This window comes from Pagrus pagrus (genome assembly GCF_965226575.1).
Source record: "Pagrus pagrus genome assembly, chromosome: 8".
NCBI classification, from domain to species: domain Eukaryota; kingdom Metazoa; phylum Chordata; class Actinopteri; order Spariformes; family Sparidae; genus Pagrus; species Pagrus pagrus.
In genome coordinates, this window is record NC_140192.1 from 24,177,846 (window position 1) to 24,201,571 (window position 23,726).

Consider the following 23,726-nt stretch of genomic DNA (forward strand, 5'->3'; position numbering starts at 1 on the left):
GAAAGCGGTGCATGTTTACCACTCATAATGGCAGAGAGCAGCGGGAACATATCAGCGCAGATATTAAACTCCGTGGCCTCTAGAGCTCCTCTGTTATACCCACACTACAATGGCCTTATTATGTGCTTTTCCATAAAATTGTTAGCATTTCGAATACTTTTTCAATTTTCTGGGATTCTTGTAACACAAAGCAGAACCATTTGCCTGCAAGTTAAAGTAGTCTCGCTCAATTTGCGGAGGCACCATTTTCAGTCCAGCACAGCAATACAGAGCCACATCATAAGGAACATGAAACATTTTCTCCTCCTCCACCACCCCCTCCTCCTCCTCCTCCTACCACCACCACCATCCCCTCAACTCATCTTCACCAATGTAACCTTTGCAGAGATTGCACTTTGGTCCATTTCCCTGTACACAGAAAAAAAAAAAAACATCTACTCAGATGTTATCTACCAGCACCTCATCTTCCAACTGAACAGGGCAACGTATGAACGAGAAAATAAATAATGAAACAGAAAGTGTTGAATTATATTAACAGGACAGGCATTTTTTCTTTTGCTCCAAAGGGAAAAAGGAAGGAGGGGTAACAAAAATAGCTGCATTTATCACACTACCTGGGCATGTGCATTCTCTGCGCTCTACACAGAGATGGTTAAATGACAGTTGCCAAAAAAAGAGAGGGGGGTGGGGAAAGCTATGGGTAGCTTGACAATGCACCAAACACATCCGCGACTAAAAGCCAATTAATTAGCAAGGGCAGTGATGTGTGGCAGCAGCCTGTTGACATGAGTCCAGATCTCTGGCTGCAGCCAATATCCACACACACACTCAAGCTCATGAGAAGGTACACACGCGCATAAACACACGGCGAGAAGCGCAAACACATGCGTACAAGCGCGCGTGCACCGTGACGGAATACAGACAATGTCACAGCACGCACTCGTTTACTCACACGCACGGGATGGAAAATATCACAAGCTTTTATTTAAACTGTTGATACGAACATACAGAAGTTGGTTTATATTACATTGGAAATTAAACATTAACAGTTGAACTCAAACAGTTCCTTGTTGGGGGATCTGTTAAGTGAGGACATTAGGATTCAAATCAGGACAGCAATTATGAGTCACACAAAATCCATCTTATCTGTGAGACCCTCACCAACCTTGGGAATATAGCAAAGAGATACACTGGGAGTTTACGATTTCCTTTGTCAAGCTATACTGAATGTTAATGTATGTGAATAGCTATTGTTTTTCTCCATGTAAACAAAGCGATGGCTTGTGATGGCTACCCGACTGACTTACAAGGCTCCAAGGACCAAGCTTCAGCCCACATGTTTACTCACTGAGCATGGGATAAAGCCCACAACCACTGGCGGTGACATTTTGAATAATTATGCATCTAAATTAGCTGGAAAATATTCTATACGCCATAAGAGAGCAGGATGACTGACATGAACAGGCTTAGTCACAGACCGCAGATTCTCCTGTACTCACTCATCTCCAGCTGCGCTTCACATTATGGGTCGTTTGACGTCCAACCATCCGTCAGAAATCTAATGTATTCTGTTAGACTGTTTGTACACGTGCGTGGAAGCATGTGTGTGTGGTACTAAAGGGGGGCCACGCTGGCCAGCGTAAGATTTACAGCCTTGGACAGTCAGTCTTCTGCCAAGAGGACTCATACCATAACAACACTCCCCCAATTTATCTGCCAGGGAAGTTTGACAAGTTTTAATTGCCAGGCATAGTTGTCTGAGAACGCAGGGCCGCCCAAAATGTCCCTACCAGCTCCCTCTCTAATTATAAACTTCCTGCTTGAGTAATCACACGTCTTATTGTTTCCTAATTACCATTTTTACAATAAATTAAACACCATGCTGCAGTGAGACAGGCACAGAGCGGTGCATCAATACTGACATACACACACAGAACCTTTGGAGAGAGCAATTCCACAATCCATTCCCTCCTCGCCGTCCCCTCTCTCCAACACCTTTCCCATATGCACGCTGTTATTGTTATCGGAGGTGCTTGTTCATTAATTCTCCTCTTCGCTACATTTTTAAAGTTTTAATTTGCTGTCTTCACAACAATGAGGGGTTCTGCGTAAAGGACAATACTGCATGACTCGGGTGCAGTGTGACCATTTAATGGCTGTGAAAGCCCCCGAAATTACTCAAAATAGATGTCTTAATGGGAGTCATTCATTCAGCGCGCAAATTTGCATTCATAAACACTGCACGCCGCTCGGATTTTGTGTATATCTGTAATAGTTGCTGAAATGTGACATTAACAATAACATAAACAGGAGCAACAGCTGCAGACGGTTGAAGTACAGTTTTACACAGTCAGTGTCTGATGCAGCCGGGCTTGGTAACTAGGTCTCCTGCAAAGGTGAAAAACATCATTAGTCTTACACCAGAAGGCTGCACTGCACATCTAAAACACATCTGTAAAAGAGGACAATATTTCATGGTGAAAACTAATCAAACTCAAGAGCTAGATAAAAAAAAAAAGAAAGGAAAGAAAAACCTCCATTTGGCCCAAAGTGCAGTGAAATATTTCTGCCCCTGTTCAACAGAGACAGACAGAGGGAGGGAGTCTTTGGCGGACAACGTGCTTCTGTCATTTTCGCATTTTATTTGAAGAAGAAAATGAAGTACAGTTCTATTAAAAGACAAACACACGTGCATTCGTGCAGCACAGCAAAGACTGATGTTTTTCTGCTCCTGACTGTGAACTCAGTTATTGCCGAGTTGACTGCAGTCTTCAGAGTAGACGGCATTCAGCAGAGAACAGGCCCTGGGCCAGTATTTTAGAACCTCTAATCCAGATTAAACCCCCCACCTCCCATTTCTTTCACTATTTCATTGTGTGAGAGAGAAATATAATATTTCAACCAAATGTCATCATCTTGGGTGTAGCATAAACTGTCTTATCATAAAGCGTCGGTTCTGATGTGCCAATTGCTTTAACAAGCATAGAGATTGAATGTGATGTGAATGTGAATGGCGCAGTGTGTTGAGCTCCATGATTTTGCCTCTGCACACAAAATCCTCCTTTCATGGAAGCAGAGAGGAGGAGTGTTTTTGTGGTTCGTCTTGTAATAGGTCCACTTTGACAAATTTATGCAAAGAAGTTGCTGGGAACTATTGAAAACATATGGATTTGTGTATGCAGGGGTGTATTTGTGCAGCAACGACAACAACTCGTTTCTGTTTCATTCCATTTCACACAATGAGGCAGCCTACATATGAATCAGAAAGCCTTCCTGATTGACAAGCCGGCAGTAAATAATGACTCTTCATGACATTTTACATTTGTAATACCCAAATCGATGCAATCTTATTACCTTTGGGATGGTGACAAAGGGCGGTTCCGAGGTGGCCGTTGACCAATCTGACCCCATCTTCGTCGTCACTGAGGGGGCTGGGACAGACACACTTTTGTTCTGCACGTTGTCAATCCCGTAACCGAAGGCCTGTATGGCATTTCCTGCAGGGACGGAGATATAAAGTCATTTGTTTTTGACTGCCGTCACAGCAGGGAGCCAGCTCGCAGACAGACAGCTCTAAGTCAACTTCTTGGACCCCTGCCCAATCTTTGGCTATCGAGGGAGTTTGACTGGGAAGGGATAGAGTAAGAAGAGTATGAGAGCCAGTGTATTTGCTTCGTCAGTTGTACGCCAAACTGATCAAAAACAAATCAGAGGGTTGTTTGTAGAATCTGTCTCAGGGGATGACTCTACTGTCTTGCAGAAATTCTATGTTTTATATTCTAAGCTGATTTATATTCCTAACATGTGTTGCTATCAATTTAGCTTGTAATTATCCTTCCATAAGGAATCCTGTGGAGACACAATGGACACATTTATCAAATACAAACAACTTCGGTTCACGTCCTCGGCTCATTACAAAAACCCTTTCATGTTGCTACAGCCGTTCTCAACAAGCTGACCAAATAGTAGCACTTGAGATGATGAACCCCAATTTGTTTGCACACTCACAAATGGAATCTTTTAAAAGAAGCAAATCAATCAGCTCAAACGGGGGGAGCGGCCGCCTGCGAATGCACATGAGTGCCTGTGTGTCCGTGTGCAGATGCACCGCACGCATGTGCGTAATTTTGTGTCTAAGTGCATGTGTGAGCCTCTGCAAAAATGTGATAAATCCATGTTCAGTCAGCTTTTCAGCTAGATATGGTAAAATAGGGGCTGAGTACCTTTTCACTGCTCATCCGTTTAAAACACGGGGCTTGTTTCTCTTTGTTCAGCCAGAGAGAAGGCAAGGCATGTAATTGCTTGGCAACCACCTCCATTATAAGGTCAGCATGCAGAGATGACTTTGAATAGATTTATGTGACTGATCAAATTCAAAACATTCCCAAACAAAGGAGAACTGGCATTTCCCCATCACCACCCGGAGGACAAATAGGATAGTTGTGGAACACACACAGTCCTTAGTACTCCCGATGCATGGGCCCTTAGACTTGTCTGTCATGTCCTCTGTCCACCTACACATTGTTGAACACGAGCATACTACTGCTCACAGAGGCACACGCATACACCTGCACGCTTAACACATACAGAGGCAGCATTCACGTCTCTCATTCTGTCCTGATTCTGGGCAGCTGCAGGAAAATAAAAGCACAGAGAGGGACCAGAGCTCACCAGTGAAGCCGAACAACTTTAATGCTAGCAGTGAAGAGCTAGTGAAGTACTGCTGAGACATGTGATGTTACGCATCTGTTTGTCGGGGTCGGCTACAGCTAGCGATCCCCCTACAGATGCTGTGAGATGTAGGAATAAAGTCATAAATCAAACTGGTTGGCTGGAGGGCTTCCACGCAGGATGTTTTACTGCACCCAAATGTTCCGCTGAGTGATTAAGCTCAGTGCCAATAGCGATTCAATGTTTTAATGACTCCGGATAAGTTTTCCTTTAACCCCTGGGCATGGCATGTATTGCCCTACCTGCAGGGACAGATGGGGTAAGAGATAAGAGGGAGAGCGCAAGAGGAACCTCCACACATACTTGAATAAATATTGTAACTATTCTTCTGTTCATTTGCTCTTGTAAGGAGAGAGTGTGGATCATAAATTATTTGCCTTTTCACATGCAATGTACTTTGGTTTGTCAATCAATGTGACAAAGGACTTACCCTGCAGAAACAGAGAGAGAGAGGGGGAAAATGGAAGGATAGGGATGAGATCGCGGGGTTGATGTGGGTCATGGAGCTTAAAGATCATCTGTCTGTGTATATGTATAGTACTGTATAGCGAGTGTATTTTTGTGTATATTCTCCTCTCTGGTGTGTCGAAGTTTATCGCCTGTTCCCCTTGACTGCAGAGAGGAGATGCTGCATTTTGTGTTATTTTTCAAGACGCCTCCTCAGCTCCCAGCCTCATCCCTCATCCTGCACACTCAGCTAAAACGGTACCCCAGCAATCTATTGAAATGGTCTCAAAGCATTATCCACACAATGGAACATGTTAAAGGCAATGCTGTCTTGTAGCACTGATGACACTGCTCGCTCCGCCATGGCCAGGAAGAAGCTCTCTGTACTTTACTCCTCAGTGAAAAAAGCATAATGTTTGAGGTAACCACTCTGTCATGCTGCGCCCTGTGCGTTATGCATTAGATGTACAGATGATATGTATTTTAGCCTCTGCTATTATTTCATTTGTGCTAGATCTGTTCCTTTTCATGACATTTTTCTCCCTTCAGGGATAAGCCCTTTAACTCCCTCAGATTGAATGTGAAAATGACATGCAAATGGTTTCTTTTGTATTAAAGTCTGGGCAGATCTTGCCCAAAGGAGGGATGAGAAATGATAAGAAATGACTAGTTTCTGCGAAACTGAGAATATTTAATTCCAACTTAATCAGTGGGAAAGGGGGAGTCCATGGATAAATGGTACCAAACTATGAGGCAGAAAAATTGTCATTACGAAGTTCCATCCATCCATAAATATATTCACTTAATCCTTCCAACTCTTTGGTGGCAAAACGTAATAAAGTAAATAATTTATAGCTTTTTGCTAATAATAATAATAATAATAATAATAATGAAATGAATACATCCCCCATTAAATTACATTAATTTTATTCTGATATTTAAAAGCTGCTCTAAGCGTTGTCGTCGTTTTAGCTGCCACACTTGCACGACTCTTTTCTATTTTTCAAGGCAGCTCTCTTCGCCCCTTTCTTTTCTTCTCTCTCCTTTCTTCTTCTTCTTCTTCTTTTTTTTTTTTTTTGCTTGCCATGTTTGGGAGTTTAAGCTGTTCCCTGGAGCGCCAGAACTGGTAGCTCACATTGTTCCACCATTGCCGGTAAACAGGAGGATCCAGCTCTCTGCGTGTTCACGAGCAGACAGGACTGCCTCTTAACTGAGTCCGGATCAGTATTGGGGGTAACACAAAACACAAAAGTAATGCATTTCAGTGATATTATTTGACTTAATAATACAACGTGTTTCTAATAGGATTTGCGGTAATATTATTACAGTTTCAAGTCCGGTAGTGCGTTACCACCTGAAACTAAGACCCAGCAGGTGGCTGGCAGCCTCTTTAAGCTCACTCAAAGCGGCTCATGACAATATGAATGTTCTACATTTTGTCAATAGAGACATGCTATACATGGTTAGAGCAGTTAGAGTCTCCACAATTCAGTAGTTCAGTTCATTTAACGGAAACAAGAACAACCAAAGAATTCATGCTCCTTTGCCGGCATGGCAAGAGAGACAGAAAAAAATGGTGTATCCCTTCCTTTGAAGAGATCACAAAGTCCTAATTTGTGTCCATTCCTTTACAATTTATATTCCTTTAGTCCGTAAGGGTCTACTGATCAGAAGCATCAAAAAGGCTTTTCATCAAATTAATCCAAGTTGTGAAACATACAAGTACATAACTTTTTCCGACAGGAGACATATTTTCTATTTTCCCTGCCCGGTGTTGTTGGCCGCGTTTGTTTTCTTAAGTTGCTGCCTACGGCTCGGGTCAATTTTTGGCATCATTTTCAGTTGTTTTTTAAATGCAGCTGAACACAAAACATGAAGCTTTTGCAAGTTTTGAATGATAGTAAAAGGTTTTATAGTCAATAGAGATCAGGTTAATCCCAGGCTTTAGTAAACAATGATATTTTAATAATGTCATTTTAGTAATATTTGAAACAATATTATTCTCTTCCAGTGTATCATGCCCTTATTACTTGCAAATGATAGTAACTAGTATGTGTAATTTGTAATGTGTACTAGTATGTATGTAATTCATAACATTTTGGAAGTAACTTAAGTAACTTAAACAAATGTAAAGCTTACAGCAGCGTAAATATCTTGATATCTGAGGAGTATCTAGCTCACTGCTCCAGCCCCACCTGTCATTATTCATGCATGCCTTGCCCCAAACCCAATCCAGTCCTCAACAACATCACATCCACAGTCATCTCTCCTCGAGAGCTCTCCAACGTTGAAAAACAGAATCTGACATGAAACCATTAAAGTTGCATTAGATCAAAGTTCGTGGCTCACTCTTCTCTTACATGGCAGCAAGAGTAACTATTCCATCGTATTGCTTGTGCTCTTATCAATATTACATGACTTTTGGATCCCTATCAGTTGCAAAACACATTTCAGATGCATGCAGAGTATCCGTGCGTCAGGGTGGCTCACTTAGGCATGTGTTGTCGGTGAAGTACCGCAGGAAGCTCAAACATTCCTCCTCTTGGTTTCCGCTGCCCTTACAGGTGCACCACGGGGAGATGGTCCAGTTGGAGAAGCTGCTGTCGACGTAGTTGGGAGTCATTTCTGTCCCTGTGAGGACATCCACGCACAAACACAGACACATACACACATTAGGACAAACAGTTATAGGTCACTAATGGGCAATAATGGACTACATTTATCGCAAATAGTATATAAAATGGACGACAAGATGTTAGTCATAGGAATGGGTTTGCACTGTTTCAGTTTATTGGAAGGTGAGGCTTTCTGTAATGCTTTATTTTAGATGTAAAGAGGCCATTATGTTATGAATATTTTGCAAAGTAGGTGCTTTCGGAAGTGTGCATGTGTGTGTGTGCTGTTTGAATATAGCACTGCTGTAGCAACGCATTTTACTTTTCAAATGTCTCTCGGTGTCGGTGCTTTCAACTGGAGTCAGGGGCGTTAGATGCACTTTGTGCAGCATTTTCCAGAGAAATCCAGGAAGCACCATGGCATATTATCACTTCATCCTGCACAATTTATGACACATGGTGGGGAAGCAGTGACTGATATATGAAATATGGACTCTCCGGCAGCCACTATGCAGAAAAAAAAAGTTATTTCACGTAAATGTGCTTTGGAACCCTTTTCTGAGCTCTGTGATTCCAGCTCTACATTATCAATGTGCTGTTATCAAACGTTGGCAGGGATTGAAAAATATGCATGTACCAGTCAATGCACATTGTTCGAGCAACATTTACTTTGAGCAAACAGATTGTCATCAAGCGTTTTAATTAAATAAACGCTCCCTCTGTGGCTCTACTCCCAAATTACTTCTAGTGGTGAGCTGATGTCCGGCGTGCTGGGGGAGATATGAGGCAAGAAGGGAGCTAAATGAGAGTCTCAGTCCTGTCGCTGCTCCTCACGATAAAAATGTGCTGTCACACTGTCTATAATCATAACACTTTATCTCACCATGTATCTGAAATTAGAGAAAAACATTGAGGCAATTTGGAGGTAAAAATTGTGCATCTCTGTTTGTCTCCTGCCGTCTTTTTCTCTCTCACAAACACACTCAACCTGCCGCACTGGCTGTACTGACCGATGAGCCTCGCGTAGGAGGCCAAGCAGGCTTGGTGATTGTCTTGGTTGGGGCAGGTGCTCACTGCATGGGGAGTTACCAAGCAGTTCACCAGGTAATCAGCCAGCCTAGACCTGCAGCACAGACAGAGAAAGAAAGAGAGGCAGGGGCTCAGTCATAAGAACGTGACAGATGAAAATACAGATACATAAATTCAAAGCAATATGGGCCTAATTTTTTGGCACCATTTTTACTCTACAGCAGCTGCCTGTTGTGACCTAAATCAAACTGGGAAAGTATGAAACATCTGTTTCCAGGTCACTAAAACAGGTGTCCTGAATAGCAACCAGGTCTCACTCAAGCCTCAGTGCCAACAAGCCATTCACTCTCTTTTTCGCCATGCAATGTAAACACAACGGTCCTGCATCTGTGTAGGGATGAGAGAGATATTGTTGCTTCCATGCTCAGGCTGGACATCTCAACTGAATCCCCAAGTCCCTTTCTCCACACACTGAGAGAACTGATAAAAATAGTATGTTTTGTTTTGGTGTGTGTTTGTGATAAGGGCTTTAAGTCTGTAGAGTCCCCCAGGGTGGCATTGCTAATCCACTTAAGTAGGTTTATTGGGAGTAGCGTGTGCAAAGTTGCTCTGTCTGTACTGTTCACATCACAGCTGCCCACTAAGTGAATCACAATCCAATGCACACACACGCTCTCGCTCTGTCTCTCTCTCTCTGTTTCTTTGCCATGAGTCATTCCCTCTGACCTGGTCTGACCACTTCTTGCAGCCTTGAGTTCAAAGGTACTGTACTATACCTCAGGCTGTTTTGTCCTTAATGAACATAAACCAGCATCCCACACAAAAACTTGCTCACACACACACACCAAAAAAAAAGAAAGTTTAGTCAGGGCATTTGGATTGAATGTGTTTTCTGGCTGGTATACAGTTAGTTGCAATTTTTTGGCCAACTCAGTACATTGTCAGATTAATTGTCACACATTTTAATTGCCATAAAGAATCGAATCAGCATCCAGATGCCAGCCAGAGTGCGTGCAATGATTTCTCACTCTTAAAGGAGCTGCTCAACATTTTGGGAAATACCTTTATTTGCTTTGTTGCATGAGGTTATGAAGAGAACGATAGCCTGCACGATATGTAGCTGGAGCGAGGAGATGGTTAGCTTAGCATAGCATGAAGACTGGAAACGCTGGGAAACAGCTAGCCTGATTCTGATATCATGTGTTAATAAGTTAGTGAGTTGTAATAATGCTTGGACAGAGCCATGCAGGCTAGCTATCATTTCCAGCAGCTCTATCGGCATAATGAAATGTTGGCAGTTAATGTCTGTGCAATCTGCACATTTGTACAAAACATACATTTCAACAATACGTGTCAAATCATGTTCAAATGACATGCTTATGACTTGATTCTCATATTGGGAGGTGAAGGGGATGGTAGTGGAGTTAAGCTAGGGCAAAAAGGCTGCCAAGCCAGTGACAGCAGTTTTCTAAGCGTGACACCACTCGATATTTTTAAGGAGACCTCAGAACAAGTTCCAGCCGTGTTTGTGGCAACCAAAGCAGGTATTTTGAGCCAAAATATGATCCTTTCCTCAGGCTAACCTACTTGAATTTTTGTGAAGCACTTAGAAATACTGGTTTTGATAAGTGCTATACAAATAAATATTATTATTATTATTATTGACATAAAATTGGAAATGTGGTGTAAAGGAACATACAGATGCAGCATAAAGAAATGTATTTCTTGGATTTCCATTCTTTATGCTAAACTAAATTAACCCTCTCCTGGGTGTATTTTTATATTTCTAACAGACAGACATGAGAGTGATACTGATCTTCTGTTCTAATTCTTTGCAGTAAAGGGATTTCCAAAAATGTCAGACTGTTCCTTTAATACCGCCTTTTTTTGGCTGCTTTTATTCCTGTCCTTGATTTTGCAGAGAAAGGTGATGTGTTTCTTTTTTTTTCAGTTAATTTTTCTATGTTGTTCTTACAAAGTCTACCAACCTACCTACACTTCAGTCAGACATGTTTGAACTGGGTTTTTCATTCTCATTCTTGTTCTCTCTGCTCATTTTTTGCTCATCCTTTTTCTGTGTGGAAGAGGTGTTAAAAAGTGTAACCCTTAATTTGTGCCACAGGAACAATTTCCTCTTGGCTGATTTCATTCCATAAAGCAATATATGAGAAACAATTCACTAAGGGAAAATGTGTAAAGTCATTTCCTGGTAAGTCATTGTCCAAGTGTGTAAACATGAATGTCGTAATAATCTCCTCATGTTAAAATGCTACGACTTAGCACCTTTAAATACATGTTTTTCCACAGAATAGGAACAGTACTCGACAAAATATGTGATTGATCAGAGGTGGCAAAAGTACACTCATTCTTTACTCAAGTAAAAGTAATGAAGTACAGGTTCTGAAATGTAATCGAAGTATAAAAGTAAAAAGTATCCCTCTGAAGGACATTTCTACCAGCCATTTCTGTGCAAAGCTAACTGAGTCTCACATCACTTAAAGGCAGAATCAGTAGGATTCATCTGAGCTGTCGTTAAAGCACCAGAAAGATAGTTGATTGTTGGGTCTCATTCCAACAATGTCTAATACGGACATTTTGGGTTGATAAAACAACCGAGCACAGCAACAAACTGAGAAAATAAGAAAATCCAGGCAGAGGGTTGCAGGGTCTCTGCAGATACGAGACACTAACACACCTTTTTTCATCGAAATTGCCCCCAAAGGCATTACAACTAAAGTAATGAGCCTGTTTTGAAAATGTAATAAATAGAACAGTACAGATATTTGTGTTAAAATGTAGGGAGTAGTATGTTATCAGTACGGCAACAAAGTATTTGTCCTTGTTTACTTCCCACGTCTGTCAATGATTAGCAAAACTGTCAAAGATTCATTATTGTCTGTCACTAAGTGATTCTGTTGTTAATGAGGAACTCTGACGGATGCATCTACATCATTGTCTTCCTGCGCTGAGCAAGAGACTCATATTAAAAACAACAATAAAGTGCTGATGGGGCACACCACTCATGCCCAAGTAGCCTAAACAGGTGGAATGTTAATGTCACACACATTTACATACTGCCCTGTCTTTAAATATGCATTGCAGCTGTATCACATATTCTTCAGTGGCGCTTCTTGATCACTTATTCATCATTTTGTGCCTCTTTCATAAGGCTCTGGAGTAATTGGATTAGATGAGATGCATTGTAATGATACCGAGCCTCCTGCTTGTTTACCTGCACACACCAGATCTATCGCTTCTGGCAGGAGGGACATTGTCATTCAGGAAACTCAGAGAGGAGGGTAGATGGAGCCTTAATACAGTTTATCAGAGAGAGAATCCTCCTGTTGCTGCGATGAGTTAAAGACAAATGTGCTTATTGTTATGCTGCATCGCAACTCTGCGAATAAGGCGAGCGGAGATGAGCAGATTTGGCTGAGGGGAAACATGGGGCGGTGAGGTTACAATCTCTCCGTCTCCCTGCCTGCCTGTCTGTGTCTCTCTCTCTGTATCTTTCGCCACAGCAGAGATGCAGCCAGTGTGGTGTGATGGGCTCAGGCCTCCAGCAGCAAAACCCCACTCAGACTCACTTCATTACTCCAACTGCATCTCCATCCGCCCTCCTATCAACTCACCCGGAGAGCCTCTCGACGTGACATGCTGCTAACATCACATCTAAAGCCACGCTTCAGAAAACGGGACGTATGGGCGCTCTACCATTGCTGCAAAGTCTGATATGGATGCCCACACACACACACACACCCACACAGGCGCACACAGATAGCAATACATAGTACATTATGTTAATTCACGCAAACAAAGAAGACCCAAATCCAAACCTATGCCTCTCCGCTCCTGCCCTCGTCAGTCAGAGCCCTCTCTAAAACATTCCTGTTCTGAGTGAAAGAAGGCACTTGTACCCACAGTCACACCACAGATGATAAAAAAAGATACAACAGACAGAAGGGAGCGAGAACAAGTCTATTGTGCCTATACAAAGCAACCTTTAAACCACATTTTCCATTTTTCTATTTCTCACAGGAAAAGCACTTTACTCACACTTTTGTGCTAGTAAAGAATATGAAAGTCAGATTTCTGTGGGAACGGCAAAGACCACCAAAGATTAAAGAAACTGAACAAGTACTGTGTTTCGTTTTAGATGCAGAGCTCTTCCAGACAATGACGGCTTGAAAACAGTAATTTAAAGTTTAGAGAGGTGTCCTGAGTGTTCAGACAATGGTGTTCCAACACCGGGATGCAGCAAATTTCATGGCTTCCACGGGCTTTCCATTATACCTCGGCAAAGCGCCACTCGCTGCTGAAATTACAGGCTGTCTAGCTCAACAGAGTTTTATGGTCATTTCAGCCACTCAGCCCCCAGGGAAGTGGCAGGGGAGCCCCCACAGAGGTAGACTTCTTTCAACCAACCTGACACTTTAAACACAGTGATTCGGCTGAGCGCTGAGTGCCTGTCCATCCTGCTTGGCAGTAATAGAAAACTAATGGCTTTTTATATGGATTCTTATTCCTATCACTTGATGCCCGTGACAAACAATGTGACTCAAATCAGATGAGTGTCAGTCTTGGAAGCCATTTCCTCATGAAGGAGGAGGGGCAGGTGGAAAAACAGCTTTCAGACTCCAAAGTCCTCTAATAGCTTCCTCTCTACATTAAAAACAAATCTAGTGAGAGTTCTATCTGGTTTAGAGACTTCCCCTCCGCGATCCGTCCACAAATATGACTTCTTCCACTGATGATAATTTCTGTTAAATGTGAAATTACAGCTCTTCGGTCTTATCACTTCCCACAGTCTTCAGCCTAGAGAGGCTTTAGAAACCCTATCTCTCACTCGTCAACAGAAAGCATAACAATAACCATGACACAATAGCTGCCGACATAATAGCAGTTACATGAAGCAAATGAGGAAAAACAAAAGATGTTTCACTCGGCTCTGCTTTTCCTCTTTTCTTCTTTCTGTTGTGCTCCTCCTACCTTATCTCTCCTCTCCCCTCCTCTCCCCTTCTCTCCTCTCCTCTCCTCTCCTCTCCTCTCCTCCGCGCTCATTTATATCCCATTGTCACTGTCATAGAAGCTGATTGTCATTGGAGCCTCAAGTGCTCACAACAAGGAAACTTGACCCTGGTTCAATCAATATGACTCCACAGTCCCGAGTGTCCTTTGGCTCTTGATGTTAAATGCCAGAGTAAACAATAAGGCTTGGTGTAGCAGAGATTTTACCATTTCTCTTTTTCTGACACCCAGAATTTTCTGCATTATGCAGCATGGCTCATTATGTCATATCAATTATCATGAAAAGCCTAACAATACAGCAATGACCTTGTGGGTGGAGCGCTATGAATATATTTTGATTAAAAGGGCATAACATCTGTCAGAGTTATTTTATTTTTCTTCCACTAAAAGACTCACTTTTTGTCGCTGCACTGACATTTTTCTCCTGCTTTGCCACCTCACTTTCTGTCAGTGACCCTGATATCTGCTCTGGTCAGAGGTGATTGTCCATTTTACCGACAGCTATTTTCTCTTAAATGTGACCGGACAGGGCCCTGCCATTTTTTTTGGCAGCACTGTACTCATTGGGATTCCCAGTCAATACTCTAAAAGGGCAATGTGGACAGATGGCATTCAGTCAAAACACAAGGCAGTTAAGCTTAGCTGTCACATGACACAACCTTTCGCCCCCTTACTCAGCAGAGAATTGAAACTAACAAAAACTGTCTGGTGACACAACCTCCCCTGCATTAATGAGCCGAATATCCAGAGTCCAAAAACAAGCAACAATGTATTGCACATTTAATTAGCCCACTTTGTGTTTTATTTTCAAACACTTACTTATGCATGGCTGCAATGTTCTTTGTTTGGTGACCAGAAAATTGGCTCACAAGTCAGTGTTTCTTTGACTTTCTTGCTTTCTATGGCTCTCTGTGTTTGCTTGTGTACACCACCCGCTGCAGATGTCTTACCACCCCCCACTGAGTGTTATGTCATTGGGATGAATGCTAAATCAAGCGCGCCACACACTAAATCCAGTGCTGACTGTTTGGTAAGGGGTGAGTAGATTATTCAAGGTTATCTGAACTCCCTAAATACTCCCCGAACAAGGCAAACAGCATCTCCCAGACACAGTGTACACATCAAACAAATGGATGAACTGTCCCCGAAAAAATGACAGACTTTGCAGTGGGCTGCCGAACAGTTATTACCAGTAATTAAATAGCTATTAGTCACATATCAAACAATTCTGTGGGAAAAGTTTAGAGAAAGGTAGAGCTATCAGCAAGACTTCTTAAGTACAAAGAGAAGTTCAGAGTCGGAGTGATTAAGAGTGAAAGAGCTGCTCTAATTGACACGTTCGAAAACCACGCATCGACCATCCTGTACTGTAGGTAAGTCTGAAGTCCTATTGATGATGTCTGCATTAATAATAGATATGGGACCATTGGAGGAAGTGATTGTGAGGGAATGGAAGAGGCCTTGTCAGTAATGACTGCAGTTGTCTGCCATACCATGTTCCCTCAGAGATTACGGTTAGCAAAGTAAATGGGCATATACTAATCCATGTATTGGAATTAAATGCACAACTCTTTCTTTCCAGCTCCTGCCCCATCCCTCTTAATACTTCTTCTCTTCCTCTCTCACTGTCTTTTGCTTCCCTCTCGCCCCGTTGTCCGCTCTCATGTGTAGCCGGCAAAGTGAGCACGTCTCCACAGAAGCTGAGGCCTGATTAAAGTCGCACACTGCAGCAAACTGTACTATGTATGAAGAAAAGGTCACCAATTGACACATGCTTCGCTTGCAAAACCAGAGCTTTGCACCATCATGAAAGACACCTCCTTTTGATTTCTTTTATTGTACCCAGGCAGACAGAAACAGTCCAGGTTTTCCTCTGACTTTTAGAAGCAGATAAGACAAATCTGTTATATGTTGTATGCTTTTGTTCTTCTGTCATTGTTAGGACCATGTTAGTTTGATTTCTTGAGAGCGACGACAGTTTGAGCAGTCCTTTCTTCCTCACACGCTGTTTGAGCTTAAGACTTGGCTTTACAACTAAACTTTATGCTCAATGTTCAATCTTCTGTCTGTCTGTAGCTTCTGTATGTAGTACTTGCTATCTTTTTATTTTAACTGAATGTCAAAATCCCCCTGAACTGACTGCAGTGGATTCAGATCAACTGTGTGCACAGTGTGGACACTGGCTCCTAATTAAAGAGTGAGTGAGGGTGTGAAGACGCCCTTTGGTGAAGGCTTAAGAGAGGTGGGGAATGACACCCAGGTCAGTCTGATTCTGTCCATGACACACTGCAGTCTTAATCCAAATAGATTGTCGGCTAGAAACTCTGGCCTGTTTAGGTCGAGATTTCTTTGCTGTCCTTGTCTTTCTAGTTGAGGGAAATTGTGAACATTATGCAACCCAGCTGAATGTTGGTCATAAGTCACAGTTCAGCTAGATCAGGACTATGCTTCTCTGTGAAACAGTTTTGCTTGCCTTTCTATTGCCTGGCAGCTGCAGGTCTCCTTTTGTTTGTGTAAACTGATCCCCTTCATATCCAAGCCCCTCTAAACCTCTTTAGTTTTTTTCCTATTTAATTTAATTTGGGAGTTAAAGGTGCAAAATGTAAGAATTTTAGTTTAAAGCATTCACATTTAACTAAGATTACCAACAACTATGGTTTTGACATTATCTAATTAATTAATATTAATAATCTGTGTAATCACATCATCACATGATGCACTGGAGCCAAAAAGACTTTGTCTATGAGCTTACATTGTAAAAGAAACAGCTGTAAAACGATGGTATCAAGCACCACAAAATGACTCAATCCAAGATCATAATTTGAGCCATTTGGTCTGACAAAATTTCGAAAGTCTAGAAAAGCCGCAAGATTAAATAATTGTGCTCCATGCGCCACTGAGCAGCTTTCATAAGAATGATGGGGCTCTGCCTCCAACACCATATCCATATTTTAATGTAATATCCTTGCTAAAGAGTCATTATTTTGCTATCTCCTAAAGAGGCATTTTTTTCATTATTTCATTTAGTTTGAGCTTTTTTTTTGTTTAGTTTTTTACTGCCAGAGCTGCAGAAGCATTGAAGTATGTTAGCAGTGACAGTTATATTGTTTGAAATGGACTCATGTATTTTCCTATGTAAAGGGAGCATAAATGAGCCTGAAGAATAGATTCAGGTCAAATTTGTGATAAATCAGTCAACAACAGCTTAAGCATGTAGCTGCCATTGTTAACACCTTGTTCACACATACAGATGTAGAGTAGCAGGCTGACTGTTGTTGCCCGCTCATGAGTTTTCAGCCTCTGGCATATTTGGGTTGCATGTAATTTACATACTCGACTCTAATTATGCACTTATATGTTAGTTGCCGCTACACCCGCACACGAATAAGCTGTTCATTTGAGAATCTGTTTCCACGCAGTCATGTCTTGGTTGCTCATTAAAGTTACCGTACATCATTGAGACCTGACCGCATGTGGGAGGTTAGGGAAGGGTTTGCGGCCATGGAATACTTTGAGGGTCCTGACAAGCGTACCTGTGTTTGAGTGAATGTGAGAGAGAAAGTGATGATAAAAGTGCAGCAACATCCTGATTTCTTTCAGCTTTGTCTCAGAAGAGTAACGCCATCTGGGCCAGTCATTCTCCCTATGTTGTTCCCCCTCAGTGAAGGTTTGAGTTGTCAGATACAGCAGAGCAGACTGTTGATTTAGGGCAGTGTGTGTGTGTGAGTGTGAGTGTGAGTGTGTGTGTGTGTGTGTGTGTGTGTGTGTGTGTGTGTGTGTGTGTGTGTGTGTGTGTGTGTGTGTGTGTCTAAGTGCAAAAGAGTATCCCATGAGTTTTCTGTATAAATGCGGCGTGGTACAGTACACCTCCCTAACTGGGTCAGGTTACCTGTACAGTGATCGATTGTCTCTCAGCTTCCCACTTTGATAACCAGTGGCCAAAGAGCTCAATCAAAGAGCACCCAGTGAGCCTGGAGACCAGGGGATATAAATCAAAGATAGAAGTGTTGCATTGATCGTCCAGACAATCAATATAGTACACACATACAACTCAATGCTCTTTGGGTCAAGCTTCATTGGGCTAGCGTTGTGTGAACTGACATGGAAATGGATGGGGAGTTTCTCTGCTTGCATACATCCACACATGCTCACGCCGCTCTACCCAAAACAGCACATCTAAATATAGCCTATTGTCACTCCATGGACTCAGCAGTCCCCAATGAATAGATGTTGGATCCATTGGAAGGATGGTGAGAACACTGAGAGGAGAGGTAGTGAGGAAAACTGGAGAGCAGTAACAAACATATGAAGGTCTGTTTGCACAGGATTATGGAAGGAAGTAATGTAATAACTGCAGCAGAAGTAGAACCAGGTGTAAGAAATAAAATCAGCTTAGTTTAATGCTTGTTCTCTGTCCATCTAAAGTCCCTAGATCTACACAGTATGTCAACAATTGCTTCCACAGAGACCGGGAGGAGAATGAAATCTTCCACTGCAATATGCCACCTAAGCCCTAGCCAAAATTATATATTTGAAATCCTTTCAAATATTTACTTTTTGTTTGATTGAGCTCTGGGCTCCACCTGGAACAATCTGAACAGTCTCCAAAGGTGAAATCACAGCCAATCTGGCATCCGATGTGCTCAAGGCAAAAAAAAGAAAGTATTTCAAGGTATTTTTCATAGCATAAAGCAAGGAACTGCTAGACTGGACCTTCAATGTCTAAAATAAATAATAAAAGAGGCGAGTATACATTTTTAAATCCATCTTGGCTTGGACGTGTTTTGAGCCGTGACCCTTTCTTCATCAGAGTGTTGCAGAGAGTTAAGCTCGTCTTTGAGATGGCCTGCATAGTCTGCTGCAGAGATCCATAGCTGTGTGACCAAACCACTGACCTCCAACCCGCCGCAGTAGCTTTACAGCCCGGATCGATTCCAGGACCCTCCCAGCCTCTCCTCCCTCTCTGTCTCATTATCTCTCCCTCCTTCTCATTCCTCCTCCCATTCCCTCCTCCTCTCTCAAAACGTCCCATGTGTTAAAATGAAATAGGTTCGGGCTAGCTGTGTTTCCCCTCTTTGGAGTCAGACAGGCGTCCCCAGGGGAGGCAGGCCTGTCGTTGAATGATCTTCCCCTGCTTTTATCAACACATCTCTGAGAGAGAGAGAGGGGAGAATGGAGCTAGGAAAGTTTCCTCTGGTGTTATACTTCAGTGCGCTGGGACTTATGTTTTTTAAAAGTTTTATCGAGAGCTCTTTCTAGTGTTGTACGATTGTTTTTTATCACCAAGGTTGCACAAAACAAACCTTAATTTGCGGACATTGCCTCCATTAGCATGACAAATAACTTTTAAATTCAATTTGTTTGTACAACATACTGAAGGTGCAGGACAAATTAAGAACATGATGTGTTGGTTAATGCAATGCCTGGATAAATTATCAGATCAAGTACTACCAAGGTCTTCCAGGACGCAGGGCCGTCCTGTGAGGATGCCTGACATCATATAACTGATAGAGGACACGGAGACGGACAGAGGACACGTTGAGAATATCTCACAGGATGGTGGTGATTGCGGACGCCTCGAGGCAGGATAAAATCGCCAATCAGAGAGCATTGTCAGCCCAGCACTGACCAATGACATCTCAGCTTAATTGAATCGTAGTGACATTCTGTAGTCACTGCAGGACAATGCACCACCCAAACAGCAGATTATTAGAGTCACGTTCGAGCTCCGAGTGGATGTGTGTGTTTGTGTGTGCATGCATCTGAATGGTTGTCTACGCAGGCCGGCGTGTGTCCGCACTGTACGTGTGTGTGCGGCCTCATCGAGCTGTTGACCTCAGTGGGGCATTACGCAGCCACCGATAATGAGCTTTAACGTTCTATTTCATCTTTCTCAATGAGGAGGAGCACAGCAGACACCACAGGGCCTAAAGGTCAAAGAAAGCAACTCAGCCTGAAAACAGATTACACAATGCAGGCAAGCAGGTAATTATGAAGACAATCATAAATCGGGGAGGAGGTGATAGAGTTTCCCTCCTCTCGTGGCGTGGTGGTCGGATTTAGTGTTGTTGGAGAGGGATTGGGTTTTGGCCATTAGCACTCAGCCTCGACAGCTGCTAACCTCAGTGGAAACAGGATGAATGCGATGCGCCGTAGATAAACTTCTCACAAGGAGGTGTCATGCATGGCTAGCAACACTAATTTGAAATTCATGGGACTGCAAATCATTCCTCTCATATGACTCTGTCTGGTTAACCAAAAGAGAGCAAAACAACAAGTGATGCAAAAGTGGCACAAGATGTTTTCACATGTAGATGAATGTTTTTTATGACTATTACTCACATCAATTTAGTGGCGTGAATAAATTCATTACAAATCTGTCACATCCGAGCAAACAATGACGATAAAAACGCATACGTATTGGTCCAAACCTGCAACACTTCGGTGCAGGCACTATCTGGTGTCTGGTGTGCCATCAGAGCCCTCACAATGCACGGTTCAAAATGGAGACATAATTGCCCTTACGACACTTTCTTAGCAAGAAGAAGGCTATTACTGTCCTGGAAATCTCCAAAACAAGCCTCCTTTTCATTGTGGTTGAGTGATTTGACATTTTTTTCTGAGCTTGGAAAAAATAAAATTCTCTTTTAAGGGTTTTTTTTCAAGTTATAGAGACCATTTATTGAGTGTTTCAAAAACTTGTCAACCATTCATCCAGACCAAGAACCAAATCCATGGCCACTTCACTTTATGTATAATATGTCCTTCCTAACTTGATCTTTCTTTCTTTCTTTCTTTCTTTCTTTCTTTCTTTCTTTCTTCTCTTAATATTCCAGTAAAAGTAAAATTTGCAAGTTTGCAAAGGTGGTTGAAGTTCAAATGCATTAAAACTAAAGTAAGGAGCCTGTTTTGAGATTGTAAGTAGTAGAAAGGTACAGATATTTGTGTTAAAATGTAAGGAGTAAAAGTAAAAAGTTGTCAGAAAAATATATACTCAAGTAAAATACAGATAGCTGAAAAATCTACCCAATTACAGCAACAAATATGTGTACTGCATTACTTCTCACCTCTGTTTGTTGTACCTGTCCAGCTCTATACTAAAATGAGAGTGTGGTTCTAAAGCAGTCCAGCTCTTTCCATACGAATTAACGGGTTAACTGTCAGAAAATAGATAAAAGATAAACTTTCCTATCGATATGTACTATAATACAAAATGTAGCGCCTCTTTTGCAAGAGCTTGTCGACAGCAAAGCGGATAAAACCGTTACAGATGATGAGACTCTACTGTAAGAACACGCCTTTGAAAATAAGTTTTAGAAATCCAGGCCACTTGATAAGAGTTGCCTAATGCTACACACACACAGACACAAACAACTCACTCTTCTTTGCTTGTGTGTTGAATTATTTCTGTTGATTCACCCATCAGTCCACCGTTGCTACATTTACCAAGGACTGCCATTTCAACTGTTCATGAAACGATGATTGCTCCTGGGGCTTGGCGCTCTGCTGCTCCATCTCCTCAGACACAGTGCCCAGAGCGCGCTCTGTCCCTCTGAGAATGTGGCGCTCTGACGGCCCATTCCAACAGGGCTCTGAATTTAGAAAAGCTTCGGTTATTTTGCCAGGGTGCGCTCCGGTGCTCAGAGTTACTATTTACAGACCCACCCAAAAATAGTTGTCAAAAAAAACCTTTTTGACAATAATTTAAAGTACTTTTTTGGAGAGGTGTCTGGTGTCTAATTATCAGGCAGTTACTGTGATTAACGAACCAGGCATGGTGCTACCATCTTCCATGACTACTGAGGTGGGAGTGTCACTTCTTGGAGTATTACACCCTGAAACTCTGTTAAGACCCGTCACTGAATTGTATCAGCTGCCTCAAACTTTGATATGAAAAAGTAGCAAAAACTTTGCCCCTTCTGATAATTCTCACATCTTGAGTATTATTTTTAGTAGTCAGCTTTGAAGGGTTTAGCACTTGGTCGAACTCCATTAGGCTCATAAATTAGCTTTTAAATGCTCAGAATTATTCAAATGTCTCACTTTTTTTTTGCCATGAGTCTAATGAACGCACATTCTCTTTACCCGGCTGGGTGTGCAGCCTGTTGATGGCCAGACACAGCACATGTTCTGGGGGTTAAAAAGATCTTGACAGCTGATTTGGCTGATAGTGCAACCGCTGTGTTTCACCTGCTCTCAGCAGCACTAACGCAGGGAAACATGTCACGGCTGGGTAGGTGTGAATTGAATCCGGCCGCTTGAATCCAATAGAGGCCCCCGTGCAGCCACCGTGATCCACTAATGTTTTGTTCAGCTTAATTGAGCGTTGTCCCTTTAACTTAGCCTCACATCTTCATCCTGCGTCTAATAGCCCAAGCTTCCCCTGAAAGTCTAATTACTTCACTGGCAAAGTTACAGCAGAGGAATATACAACTTTAGGATGCCACGGGAAGGAGGAAATTACCATCAAACATGAATTCTCTCTAACGCACGGATTCAATTTTCTTTTTTCTCATTTTTCATGAATACATGAAGATGATTATGAATCTTCAGATGTGTGTGGCGGCAGCTTGTCTTGTACGCACAGCACTAAAATCTGTCCATCGAGCCAAGAAAACAAAAATGCACACACAGACATGCATGCACATAAATCGAACGTGTGCCCTGCCACCCCTCACACACATGCATCAGAGGACACTCCTCCTTCCCGCCACGACCTTCCACCCCCCCCCACCATTTCCCGTTCCCGCACCTGCAGAGAGAGTCCTGGCGGCAGACCTTCCGTAGCTCCAGACAGTTGGGTTTCTCCTTATCTTTATAGGAGCAATCAGGCACAATCGTCTGCCTGCGTCTCTCTGCGCAACCTTCACTCTGGCAGGGGCAGAAGAGCAGCCGGTGGCTGAACTCAGGGGGCACACGATCCAGGAACAACCTCAGCGCTTTGTGGCAGCGCTTCTTGCTGCAGGTTTCACCCTTGTTGGGGTCCTCCTTGCTGCAGGTAGCGATGTAGGCAGAGCGTTGCCTCTTGCAGCTGCCGTTGAGGTTGCAGGCTTTGGCCGCATCAAGACAGGGGTTGCAGCTCTTCTCAGGGTCGAGACAGTGGAATCCTTTTGGGGCAACTGTGTGCATCCCTGAGAAAGAAAAGAGACAAAAAAGAGGTTCACTTTCAGCCTCACAATTAATTGATACACTTAAAATATTCCTTTGGATTTCACTCCTATTACGTGAATTTCCAAAGGGAATGAGTATTTTGAATTTATGATCCTAGCTTTTGTACGAGTGTTAATATTTAAACAAACACAACCTGGATCAAATACAATCACAACAGAAGGATCAAAATCTTCCCATTCATCCTCTGACTCCACATCACCACTCTGACATGGTTTACAGTGGGCTCAGCTGACAAGTAGGATCAACAAATAAAACAATAACCCTTGCATCTCCACCCGTCGGGGAGTTCACTGCAAATGTTGGACCTGAGCGCAGGAGGAGAATCTTCAATATCATCTGTGCTGTTTCTGTGTTTCTCCAACCAACAGTAAACCACTGGAGGAATGCCTGCAGCTAGCCCACATCCACTCCAACTGAATAATTGATTCAGTCTGTTTCAGACCTTGAGTGAAATATGAATGAATTAAGCTATGATTCCAAATTGGATGTTAATAAACTATTCATTTCCAGGTAATTCCATGATGTGATTGTGAAAATATTAATCCATTATCTAGTTGCCGTAGAAAGTAAACTTGATTTCATCGAAATTAAATTTAATTAGATGTTTTGTTATTTGACTTATAATGAAGTAAACGAGGTATTGTGTTGGCTTCATGGAAATAATGTAAAGCAAACAGGAGTCCTTGGGAAAATATTGACAAGAAA

General features: G+C 42.4%; 1 protein-coding gene across 1 annotated transcript in view; it reads right to left on the reverse strand.

The window, feature by feature from the left end:
* LOC311261684 (GDNF family receptor alpha-2-like) overlaps positions 1 to 23,726 on the reverse strand; it is a 58,747-nt gene that overhangs the window by 4,652 nt on the left and 30,369 nt on the right. Inside the window, exons 4-7 of the mRNA XM_084360529.1 lie at positions 22,603 to 22,981; positions 8,804 to 8,916; positions 7,669 to 7,809; positions 3,355 to 3,497 (exon numbers count right to left, since the gene is read on the reverse strand). Of these exons, the coding sequence (XP_084216655.1) occupies positions 3,355 to 3,497; positions 7,669 to 7,809; positions 8,804 to 8,916; positions 22,603 to 22,981 (776 nt within the window). The remainder of the gene's footprint in view (positions 1 to 3,354; positions 3,498 to 7,668; positions 7,810 to 8,803; positions 8,917 to 22,602; positions 22,982 to 23,726) is intronic.